This window comes from Myotis myotis, unplaced genomic scaffold, assembly GCF_014108235.1.
Source record: "Myotis myotis isolate mMyoMyo1 unplaced genomic scaffold, mMyoMyo1.p scaffold_m19_p_9, whole genome shotgun sequence".
Taxonomy (NCBI): domain Eukaryota; kingdom Metazoa; phylum Chordata; class Mammalia; order Chiroptera; family Vespertilionidae; genus Myotis; species Myotis myotis.
The window spans coordinates 87,033,761-87,046,199 of NW_023416401.1; the positions used below are offsets into that span (position 1 = coordinate 87,033,761).

The 12,439-nt window shown below is 50.8% G+C and overlaps 1 protein-coding gene across 1 annotated transcript; it reads left to right on the forward strand.

Annotated features, from left to right (window-relative positions):
* The first annotated feature begins 461 nt into the window (after positions 1–461).
* Positions 462–10,497, forward strand: FAM210B (family with sequence similarity 210 member B). Its single transcript, XM_036323816.1, has 3 exons — positions 462–723; positions 7,827–7,999; positions 8,209–10,497. Exons 1-3 carry the CDS (start codon positions 538–540, stop codon positions 8,423–8,425), a joined length of 576 nt encoding a protein of 191 aa, XP_036179709.1. The 5' UTR covers positions 462–537; the 3' UTR covers positions 8,426–10,497.
* Positions 10,498–12,439: the final 1,942 nt, after the last annotated feature.

Here is a 12,439-nt window from a genome sequence, read left to right on the forward strand (position 1 = left end):
AATAGCAACGATCTAAAAACATTTGGAGCCTCTACTTTCAATGAGAACAATGCTGCACAGGGTCAGGTGTGAGAGGTGGGTGGGGTGTTGGGGTAGGCTCCCTTCTGACCACAGATTATTATCTGTTGGTCGTTCCTGAATAGGTGGCCGCTGTGTTCCCCGAAGATGGCCACAACGTTTCCCATCCCGCCTGGGCCCTGCCACTTCCCGCCACTCCCCTCTCTCGGAGCCGGGCTGGCCTGTGACCCGCGGGTAGCCAGTGTACTGGTAGCGGGCAGAATTCCGCGGCCCAGGCAGAAAAAGCGCACGTCTGCACCCCCGCCCACCCCGCCGGATTCCCAGCTCCGGCCCCGCCCACCCCGCCGGATTCCCAGCCCCGGCCCCGCCCACCCCGCGCGACTTCTGGGCTCCGACGGGGCGGGGTCGATGGGCGGGGCCAATGAGGGCGCGCGCGTTCCGGCCCCGCCCACGCCGCTCGGGGCGCCGGCTCTCTTTCCCTCCGGTCGGCCGCGCGACCCCAGCGCCTCGCCGCGCGCCATGGCCCGCCTGCTGGTGCTGCTGGGCCCCGCGGGCAGAATTAGCGCCCGGGGCGGGCCTCGCGCCTCCTGGCTCCTGGGCGCCCCGGCCCCCTGCGCCCCGCCGCCCCTGTTCCTGCCGCTGCTCCGACCGGGGCCAGACGCCCGACTGCTGTGCGCGGCCCGCGGGGACTGCGGCGGCCACCAGGTAAGCCTCTCCACCCACCCCGACTCCGGCGCCCTGATCCCGGGTCCACTTCCGCCAGAGGAGAGCTTTGCCCGCGAAGTTGCCCGAGACCAAGCACCTCCAGGGCCCCGGACCCCACATTTCTGCCCGCCGAGGCGGCGATCCTCCCAGCTGACGGCTGAGAAACCGACCGGCAAGTTTAGCGATCTGCCCGGGTCGGCGTCTCCAGCGGAGGGGGCCCGGGTTCCCAAAGGGCCGGCCGCCGGGCAAAGTGTAGGTGAGGCCTTCGCGTGGGGTAAGTTGGCCCTGAGTCGTTCCCTTTTGAAGTCACGGTAGGGCCTCCTCACTGGGAGTTGTTAGAGACCAGCTAACCTTGTCTAACCAAAAGCGCAGACTTCAGGCAAGACTCCCGCAAGAGCTGGTGTTATTTCATTGCTGTTGCCTTCTCGGTATAGTTAGTGGAAACCGGTTCCATTCAGAATGGTAGTAAAGGCATGTATATATATATATTATATATAAAAAGCAGTTGTTTTTCCTTTAAGTGTGTCTCCTTAAAGAAAAACAGTCTAATGGAGAGAGGGGACTAACAAGTTGTGTTGGGACATGCAGAACCCAGCCTCCTGCCCCACCAGGGTCTCAAGCTTGGCACCCAGCGGTCCCTTTGCCTGCGTACCATCAGGACCAGCTCTCACCAGTGGTGTGACCTCACCCCAAGGCTGAAGACCTCTGAGCCTGCGGGCTGACCTTTCAGGGGGCTAATAATAGCACACCCCCAACCAGAGTTTAAGGGACAAGTCTATGAGCTGATGCAGGCATAGCATGGTGCTAACCTAGCTAGCACTTGCTGAACAAATGTTCGGTGGGCATTGGACCCATGTCCTTACCATGCCTCCTGCACAGATGGAGAAACTTCCTTCCCTGCCTTCTCCCCCATCAGACAGATCTTGTCTCTAAGTCCTGAGCCCAGTTTGGGGGTCCTCGGGGGTCTGGCACCCTCCACGCACACCCAGCTGCTTCCTGTGATTCTTCATGGCTCAGCCCTTCCTCCAGGAAGCCTTCCCTGACCACCAGTGATGCCCTGGATGCCTCCATTGGCCCCCTTAAACCCCTGGGTGTGGATCTTTTCTGCACTCATCATCTGGAATGCTCTCCTGACCTGCTTGTCTGTCCCAGCAGCCACATCAACCTGTCCCCAGTCCAGGTCCTGGCACTGACGTGTATGCACGCATGTATGTGTGTGTGTGTGTGTGTGTGTGTGTGTGTGTGTGTGTGTGTTAGAGAGAGAGAGAGAGGGAGAGGGAGGGAGAGGGAGAGAGATGTGTGTGTACAGCAAGCATGTCAAACTCAAAGGCTAACACGGGCCAAATAAACATGGTTTAAGTTTATGTGGGCTGCAAAAAAATTAACAAAAGCTTCAATAGAAACATAGGTTTATTTCGATAGAGACATGCTGAATACAAAGGGCTAAAATAAATGAGTAATTGTTAATATAAAATAATAGAACATTTTAATAAAAATTAATATTTTTTCTTGAACATTAACTTATCAGACACTGAATAACTGCACAAATTAATAAGCGTCATGCAAATAAACCTATTTTTCTTGTTCTCCAAAAGCAAACTATTTCCTGTTGTGCACACCAAACAAGTTAGTCCAAAACTAATGACGTGGCGATCGGCTGCTAAAATATTCGCTGCTGGTATTAGTGGAGAGAAGTGGTGCGCCTGCGCGTAAGGCGCGTAAGGGAAATGAATGCAACACGATTATAGTCATCAGTCATTAGTGAACGTAGTTCGTTATTAATAATTATGTATAACAGGATATTATAAAAATTAAGTTACAAAATTTTTATTAAAACGTTTCTTACATACTGTTATATTGCCTGGGCCGCAAAAACATTTGTTGTGGGCTGCATGCAGCCCGCGGGCCGTGAGTTTGACATGCTTGGTGTACAGTGATGGTGTAGTCCCAGATTCCCTGTATTCCTGTCTCTACTCACTAGCTCTGTGGCCTTGATCAAATTCTCTCACTTCTGTGTCTCAGTTTTCTCATCTGTAAAATGGGATATTAATTCATATTTCATAGAGCGTGAGTGGGAAACAAGGTAATGTCCCTGGCATACTTTCTACCTTTCTGCTCTCCTCGCTGGTGTTTCTCCACACCTGCCTCATTTAGCCTTGCTAGTTTCCTTTTCTGCTTATTGTCCCTCCCCTCCAACTAGACTTGAGGCTCCCAGAGGATGAGATTTTGTCTGCTTTGTTCATTACTGTACCTTCCACACTCGGAGCAGTGCCTCGCACGGAGCCGGCACTCGTGAGTAAGTGAGGAGCGTAGACAGGCAAAGGCCTTAGAAACAGACTCAGGTTTGATCCCAGCTTTCACAGGTAATCCCTGTGTGATCCTCGGAAAGTTACTCAACCTCGCTGAGCTTCCAGGATCCCCTTCTGTTAAGTGGGGGTGACAGTAGTGCCTAACTCACAGGGTTGTGGAGAGGATTATATGAATTAATATTTTCAAAGTACTCAGAACCGGTACAGGCTAAACACAATATAGTGTTTAGTAGTAATATTATTTATCAAATGAGTGAAAACAGGTGTCACCCCAAATAATGTGAGCAACTTGTGAGCAAGATCTTTGGTTCATTCTTCAAACCTTCCTGCTCCTTCTAATACAGACTTTTGTACTTTTATGAATAGTGGAGGGGCATCACACACACACTCACACAAGTATATGAAAGCACTCTGTCTAAGTATCTATCTACACTAATAAAAGAGAAACATGGTAATTGGCGTACGACCGCTACCCTTTTCATTGGCTAATCAGCGAGATATGCAAATTAACTGTCAGCCAAGATGGCGGCCGGCAGCCAGGCAGCTTGAAACTAACATGAGGCTTGCTTGCCTCAGTGACGGAGGAAACCAACGTTCCCTGCCTGCGGCTGCAGGCCTCTGAGCGGGCAGTTTAAGAAACATTGTAACAAATACCGCTGGACTTGCAACATTGTAAGCAAAGGCCAGAAAACTACTTTCAGCTGCAAGGAGGCCTAAGAGCTGGAGCCAAGCCTCAAGGTAAAGCTGGCCCAGAATAAAAAGAAAAAAAGGAGCGGTTGGGAGCTTCAGTCACCCCCAGCCTGAAAACAGCCCTCAGCCCCTCACCCAGACTGGCCAGGCGCCCCAGTGGGGACCCCCACCCTGAATGGTGTGTGACCAGCTGCAAACAGCCATCATCCCCTCACCCAGGCTGGCCAGGCACCCCAGTGGTACCCCACCCTGATCCAGGACACCCTTCAGGGCAAACCAGTTGGCCCCACCCATGCACCAGGCCTCTACCCTATATAGTAAAAGGGTAATATGCCTCCCAGCACCGGGATCAGCGTGACAGGGGGCAGCGCCCAAACCCCCTGATCGCCCTGCGGCTCTGTGTGTGATAGGGGGCGGGGCCCCAACCCCCTGAGCAGCCCTGCTCTGTGCCTGATAGGGGGGAGCTCCCCAACCCCCCACCCCCCCGCAGGCCCTGCTCTGTGTGTGACGGGGTAGAGCCACAACCTCCCCATCGACCCTGCCTTGAGTGTGACAGGGGACAGTGCCCCAACCCCCCAATTGGCCCTACCCTGAGCGTGACTGAGGGTAGCATCACAACCTCCCAATCTGCCCTGCTCTGTGCATGACGGGGCGGTGCCCCAACTCCCCAATCGGCCCTGCTCTGAGCCCGACCAGGGGCTGCACCTAGGGATTGGGCCTGCCCTCTGCCACCCGGGAGCAGGCCTCAGCCAGCAGGTCGTTATCTCCCGAGAGGTCCCAGACTGCGAGAGGGCACAGGCCGGGCTGAGGGACCCCCCCTCCCCACCGAGTGCACAAATTTTTGTGCACCGGGCCTCTAGTAGGGATATAACAGTGTATGCATCCTAGGCAGTGCCTAATGTGTAAGGTGATATTTCACTAAGAAATGAATGTCTGAAAAGTCTCCATTACTTACAAGTCACCTCTTCAGAACTTCCTTTAGCTTTAGTCTCCTCCAGGGTAGGAAGAAAAATGCATGGCTCACAGTGCTTAAAGATTTTTCCTCCTACCCAGATAGAAGGAAGAAAATTGTCCAGGTCAGATTCTAACTCAGAAAAGTTAAAAACCATCCCTTGTGTCTGAATATTGTCCCACTCCCTTGCAGCAGATGCTGGTTATTTTGTAGCTGGAAGCCAGACTGCCTTGTTATGTCTCTTTTTGGGCCAAAGGCCTTTTGCCAAAATAGAGGTGGTTAAAAAAGGGGGGGGGGGGTGCTCCACAGAGACAGCTGCGCTCGGTCCAGTGCGTGGACAGATGGGCATCAGTGGGCTTGGTCGGGGATCCCAGCCGACACCAGCCTCTGTCAGAATGTCGGTTGTCACTTGGAAGTGCAGTTCGTGGGTGGTTCGTACTATCAGGACCCAACACCTAGCAGCTCTCCCATCTGCAGTGTGATAATGAGGGGAGCAGCCATTCGGCGGGTGGGCGGCAGTGCGAGGAAAGGGGGCCAACCAAAAGGAGGAGACTGATCACAGCTTTCCTCTCCCCCGCCCACCCCCCCCCCCCACACACACACACACACACACACGCGGGGCGGGGGGTGTGGGGGGGCGGGCTTGAAGGTCCCGGAAGTGTCCTCCTTTAGGAATATTCCACTCTTAGGACAAGATGGGGAGCTTAGAGGAGCTGAGGAGCTTAGAGGCCGTGTGGCTCGGTGGTGACCAGCACTGTAACCAGTCCAGGCACTGCCAGCCAGCTCATCGCCCCCCGCCCTGTGTCCTGCCTGTCAAAGCTGGAGCGACAGGGTGGCCACATGACAGGGTTTGGGGGATTGTTATGAAATGACGCCTTTTAAGCGCCAAGCCCAACGCGGGACTCAATAGGACACCGGTGGTTTTCAAACCTTTCCAAAAACGCTCTGCTTACCACCTGTCAGAATTCAATCTGAGACTCCGTCGCCCCTCACTGGCCCTCCCCCTTTGTAAAGTGTTCCTTTTAAGTCTGAAAAAAACATGCAAGTCAAACAAAAAGGCAGTGAGAAGTACTGTTCGTCCCCACTCCCACCCCCGTGACCTCAACACAATTCCCAGGGAAGCAAATAGCATTTAGTGAAACAGAGTTCATCCAAGGCCCACCCTTCTGGGTTTTGGGGGCTGTGTTTTTTCAGCTCCAACTGCAGTTTGGGACAAAGAGGGTGCTCTTTCCGTCGGGAGTAAAGACGAGACTCTTTTAACTTATAAATCGGAGTTTTGTACAGGGGGGAGGAGGGGCAAAAATGAGTAGCTGTTGTGTGTGATTAAAACTCAGGGAAGATTCTGGGCAAACAGAGCAGCAGCGTCTGGGCCCCTGGGGCCCCCGCAGAGGTCCAAGCTGCTCCTGAGCAGGCTGGGCAGGGCTGGGACGTGCCCTCTCTCCGGCCGGCACACCTGGTTGAATGTGGGGGCCTCTGCCGTGTGCACTGCTGCCCTGCACTGTTTCATTTTCACTCCAGGGGTCCTCCCCTACCTCCTGGGGATTCTGGGCTGTCTCGCTCGTCCCTTTGAAGTGCGGCTCTAAAAATACAGGGAGGAAGGCGTCCTGGCCTCTGCCAGGCCGTACCTAGAGCCGACCCAGATACTACCTGCCGAGAAGAGCTCTGAGGTCTGTCCAGGGCTAAAGAAATCTTCTGATAAAAAAGGCAAGCTCCATTTTGGGCGTTTTCGTCTTTGTTGTCTAATCCAATGCTTTGGGCTTTTTTGTTTCTTCCAAACATTGCAGACCCCGTAGTTCTCCGTAGATGTTAGCAGACACCACGCGCAGTGAACTGTATCTGTGCCAATCCCAGCCAGTGTGTATGGCCCGGAACTGGGTCTTCCTTTATCTGCGGGGATCGCAGGGTAAATCTGGATTCTGGACGTAAATGTGCCATCGCTTTGCTCTGGATTTTTGGGCCCCACGTGCTTGTTTCATAGCGATTAGCATGGTTGTCGAGTGCTCAGGCTGTGCACTCAGGCCACCTGAGTTCCAGTTGTGTGGCTTCGGGCTGGTTCCTCGGCCTGAGCCGGTTCCTCGGCCCGAGCTGGTTCCTCGGCCTGAGCTGGTGTTGCTCCTCTGGAAAGTGGAAAGAGCAACAGTATCTACTTCCAGGTTTTGGGAAGATGAAAGCAGACAGCGGATGGACAGAATCATGCGAGCGCTACCTGGCCCAGAGAACGTGCTCAATATAGTGCAGTGATGGCAAACCTATGACACGTGTCACCTCTGACACGCGAACTCATTTTTTTGGTTGATTTTTCTTTGTTAAATGGCATGTAAATATATAAAATAAATATCAAAAATATAAGTCTTTGTTTTACTATGGTTGCAAATATCAAAAAATTTCTATATGTGACACGGCACCAGAGTTAAGTTAGGGTTTTTCAAAATGCTGACACGCCGAGCTCAAAAGGTTCGCCATCACTGCTATAGTGTCATCATTGCCCCCAGGTCTGAGCCCTAAGGCGTTAGTGCCTCTCTCGGATGGAACCACAGACCGGGGGCTTAAAACAACACACATTTACTACTGTACTGTTCTGGGGCTCAGCAACCTAAACTGGGTCTCACAGAGGTAAAGTCAAGGTGCCGGCTGGGCTGGTTGCTCCTGGGGGCTGCGGGGGAAAGCCCACTTCCTGTCCAGAGGCGCTGGCAGTCCTCGCTCTGTCCTGTCCTCAAGCCAGCAGGAAGCACCTTCCAGCCTCAGGCTCTGCTGCTGTCCTCACACCTGCCCTCTGGCCCTCCTGCCTCCCTCGCAGGGACTCTTAAGATCACATGGGTCCCACTCAGAGAGTCCAGGTTGACCTGCCCATCTAAATCCTGAACCTAATCACACCTGCAAGATCCTCTTGTAAGGTGACAGTCTCAGCTTCTGGGGACTAGGACTTGGACATCTTTGGGGCCATCATTCTGCCCATCCTACTAGTTCCCAGCCTTTCACTGAATTAGTGGCTAAGTGGGCATTAATTAGCCTCCGCTCCCCAGGTAAGACAGAGGGTAGCTGGGCTCCCACTGCGGAAGGACCCGTGGAGCACTGTGTGATGTGGAGGCTGGTGACCACCCGACATCCCTGCTCCTGACCTGGAGGCTCCCCCTTCTCTGATTTGTGCACAGAACCCCAGCAAAACCACCACAACAGTCAGCGACCTCAGCAAAACAGAGGAGAAAAAGCAAAGCAAGTCACAGCAGCTGAAGAAGGTGTTCCAAGAATACGGAGCCGTCGGCGTGTCGGTGCACATTGGAATCTCACTAGTCTCCCTGGGCATGTTTTACATGGTTGTTTCAAGGTGAGGTTGCTGTAACAAATGTAACAAATGTTTGTTTTCTACTGTCACGGGAGGGTTTTGGGAATAATTACTTTCTGTCCAAGACTTTTTATTCATCTAGCTACTGTCATCACATTTTTTAAAATAATGTAAATCTCAGAGCCAAATCGTTGTCTCAGTGTAACCCCTTGCTCTAATAATCGTTTTGTTTTTGCCTCTTTGCCCTCCAGTGGTGTGGACATGTCAGCCATCCTGCTTAAGCTCGGATTTAAGGAGTCATTGGTCCAGTCAAAAATGGCCGCGGGCACAAGCACGTTCGTGGTGGCCTACGCCATCCACAAGCTGTTTGCACCCGTCAGAATCAGCATCACCTTGGTTTCCGTGCCCTTGCTTGTCAGGTATTTTCGGAAAGTGGGATTTTTTAAACCTCCCCCTGCAAACCCTTGATGAACTCTTCAACTATGGGCCTGGAGACCCCTTTCTGTTAAATTACACAATTTGGATTGCTTTTAGGGTTGTAGGGGTTTGTTTGTTTTGGGGGGCAGGGGCTACTTTCTATGTTCTCATGGATAAGTTTTACTTTTGCCAGCAAAATTCGAGTGTTTAAGTAATTGTAATTTGTCTTGCTTTATCAATTTTGTTAGGACTACTCACCATAGGGCTTATATGCATTATCTAAAATGTCAGCAAAACATCACAAGTGAGTCGTCATCGTCAACTGTTAGCTTACTAGCTTACTTTAGAACTGTTCCTCTGAAAGATGGCCCTAGGGGTCCATCTTTGTTCACATTCTTAAAGAGCAATGATTCATTAAGCTAATTTTAAAATTCCCTTTCCTCCTGTATTTGTGGTCAGGCTGCCTGCGGTTTAATATGCAGTGTTCTGCAGAACAGCTGCCAGTGCTGCCATTAATGAAGCAGAATTGAAGACTTAACAATATGTAATAATTAGCATCAACACCTTTACATTCATTACACTTGTCTGGGGGAAAGGAAAACAAGTATTTCTGGTGTGTTTCCTTAGTCCCCAAATCCCGTCAAATCCAGACAAGCCGGGGCCTAGCTCAGGTTGTTTTTCTCAAATTTCATGAGAGTAGGTCAGGGTCATTTGTCTCTGTCCAGCGGTAATGGCGTCCTGTGGCTCCTGCAGCCCAGGTCCTCAGAGGATGTGGACATGGCACATATGGAAAACTGAGACAGTCCTGGCCTAACCCTGTATCTCACACTCCAAACATTCCAGAACTGTCAGTGTTTACATTCTGTTGCTGCTTCTATTTTTCAACTATGTTAAAATTATGTACAGTAACAGAAAGATTTTGAATCTCGCTCTAAAAAGGGTAGTAGCACTTGCTAGACAGGGAAGACAACTGTGAAATACAGGAGGCGGCGAGGGAAGGAATGTCTCCATTGCCTGCCCTGGAGGAGCCGGCCTGTGGGACTCGGCATCAGTCCACGCTGAGCTCTGGCTCCACACTCTGGGAACCGCAGTCTAACTAGTTCTGCCCTGGTCAAGGGAGTTAGTTGTGTTTCTTTCTGGCTCCCCTTTTTGCCCCGCATCTCCCAGTTCGTTTCATTACACTTGGGACAATCAGAAAACTAAAGGTACTATATAACCTGACAGTCCTGATTTTATGATCTGGCTGTTGACGGTTCCCTAGTAATCCATGTCAATCACTTCAGTTTTACAAATGTCATTATGGGATGAATTCCCCATTTATAAGATCTCTAGAGTGGATCATTTTGTTGTATTCCTTTCAAAGCATCTAGCTCAGTGCCAAAAGGTTTTACCAGTTTCAGGTTGAAACAGTTTTTCTGGGACATCCACAAAGCGGATGGAGATGCCCGATACTGGTTCGAGGTCACTCTTCATGTGGATCAGACCAGCATTTTCTTTTCTTTTTAATATGTTTTTATTGATTTTAGAGAAAAGGATAGAAACATCAGTGAGAGAGAAACATGATTGGCTGTCTTCTGCACGCCCCCCACCGGGGATTGAGCCCACAACCCAGGTATGTCCTGACAGGGAATCAAACCCGTGACCTTCTGGTTCATGGGTTGATGCTCCACCATTGAGGCACACTGGCCTGGGAAACCAGCATTTTCATCTCATCTGTCTTTATTTAAACCATTGGCTTCGGGCTTCTAACCCCTTTCTATATCAAACAGATCCCTCATAATGCCTATGCAAAAAAAAAACAACAAAAAAACAAAAACCTGACTGACTCCTACAGATTTAAGGGCTTAAATTTTAAACTTTGATTCTGTTTGGAGTGATGGGAGTGGACTGAAAGGGCAAGCAATATAACTAATTATCACATCAAATAGCCATAGAGTCTCTTCTAAGCCCTGACTCCACTCCTCTCCCATGGCCAGTGGTCAGAACAGAACAGCAGAACCGAGAGGGTGAGGAAATTAAAGGATCATTATGTCAGCTTACCAGCAAGATCTACAACTGGCTTGTATTTTCACTGTTTTTATGCAACTAGAAATAAAACAGATGATCTATTTTTAACATGTAAAGCCATTGTTCACCTCTCATTTTTTTATCTAACAAAATGAGCAGCTTAAGTGCCATGAAACAAACCTCTCTGTAGTTTATGAAACTTTGATTGCTCTTCTGGTGAGCAATAATTGATGCTGCTTATGAAGCAGCACTGTGTGACTATAATGGGCTATATTCTTGCTGTGTGCGATTCTGGTTGGGGAAACGGCAGAAGTTTAGCTACTGTAACAGGTAAAGTTAGTCACATCATATTAACTATAGCTGGAGTGAGGGTACCTGAAGTATTACTACTTTGGAAAGTGGGTTCAGCTCAAAGCTCACTGGACACTGCAGTTGTGTTTTAAAGTTGCCATGACTTCGTCATCAACATTGATATGGAAGTGGGTGTTGGCCACTTCCTTATATTTAGGACATTTTTGATATTTAGTCTCTTGCATTGAAAGTTGGCCATGAAAGCATATTTGTCTACTAATTCTCAGTAAGTTCAACACTTCCACCTTTTCCTTCGTCCTTGTCAAGTTGACCATCTTTGGTTGATGAGCAGATGACGTTGGCAGCTAGAAACAGATATGTAACTCTGCATGTTAGGCACATAGAACATGAGACCAAAAATGGGACAGACCTGCTTCTTGTGGCACCTGCTTATTTCCAGGTGAAGTCACCCCCATACTCCAGACCCATGTTTGTGTATTTGTTTCAAGCGTACACATATGCTGTAACTCCAGTGTAATAGAAAAATAAGCCCCCCAGGTGTGCCATGGAGCAGGTGACGGGGAGCACAGAAAGAAGCCGCCAGCTGTGTGGAAGGGGCTTCCACTTTTATAAGCCACAGTGAACAATGGTCAAGCCCAGATCCCTGTTTGGGGAAGAATGAGAGATTCTGGTTAAGGGAACATTCCTTCACCAGAGAATCAAGACAGAGACCACACTTGGAAAGTCAGCTTGCAAAGAACCAGCTCACCCGTGTATGGGCTCTTTGCCATCCTGCTGAGACCAGGTCAGAGCCCCGAGGTGGGCAGGCGGGGATGTGGATGCCCATGACTCCTCCTCCCCCTGTCTCCTGACCACCTGCAGCACTGGCTCAGAGCCCTCCTCCGCTCAGTCCCTGTGCCAGCCCGGGAGCACCCACTTCTGCTCAGTGACTGTCAGTCGAGTCCCCGGGACGAGGACCACCCATTGAGGAGTCCAGCTCCATGAGCTGGGCTGTCACCGAGCACTGCACTGCATGTGCACTGCCTAGAAAAGGAACTAACGCTTCATGGGCACACGGCACAGTTGAAGGATGGAGGGCGCACCATCTGCCACACGGTCACAGCCATAGCTCCCCACTCCCGTGCCATGTTTCCCGCCATCCTCCTTCAGCAGCAGGACTTCTCGCCACACCAGCCTCCAACCTTTAAATCCTCCATGTCCTTCAAGTCTCAGATGCTACCTGCTGGGCACCTCTCCCAACTCCTAATTACCCCATCACAATCTGCCCCCTCCTGCCCCCCGCCCATGGTCAGTGGCCATTCTCCCAAGCTGTGTCCCCCACCACTGCAAGTGAGAGAATGGAGGTGTTCACATGCCAGCCTGGCTCCAGAACCTCAGCCTTGACACCACAGCCCTGCACAGGCCTCTGCCTCCCCCCACCCCCGTCCCAAGCCAAGCCCAGCACTGCTCAAAGGGTACACTGTGAGCTCCTGGAAAACACTATAATTTCAAGGTTATACACGAGAACTTGAAAAAGAGTAACCATTTTGTATGTCTTAATGTATTTATAAAAACAATATATAAACCATGAAAAAACATTTTTTAAAAGTACTTAACATTTAGAACTGGCTGAGACACTTCTCAGCTGTGTTTCAAGCAAGTCCCATGATGGAGGAAGAGCCTGTGGTCCTGTTTCATAGTCTCAGGCAGGATGAGTGGTTGAGGAGGACTAGCTAACCGGCCCAACAGGGGAGACAGAGCATCCAG

Bases quoted from the DNA above. Each gene is read 5' to 3' on its own strand.
- FAM210B (XM_036323816.1), top strand. From the start codon at position 538: ATGGCCCGCCTGCTGGTGCTGCTGGGCCCCGCGGGCAGAATTAGCGCC. The intron at 724-7,826 runs GTAAGCCTCTCC...ATTTGTGCACAG, and splicing joins GGGACTGCGGCGGCCACCAG to AACCCCAGCAAAACCACCAC. The intron at 8,000-8,208 runs GTGAGGTTGCTG...TTTGCCCTCCAG, and splicing joins TTTTACATGGTTGTTTCAAG to TGGTGTGGACATGTCAGCCA.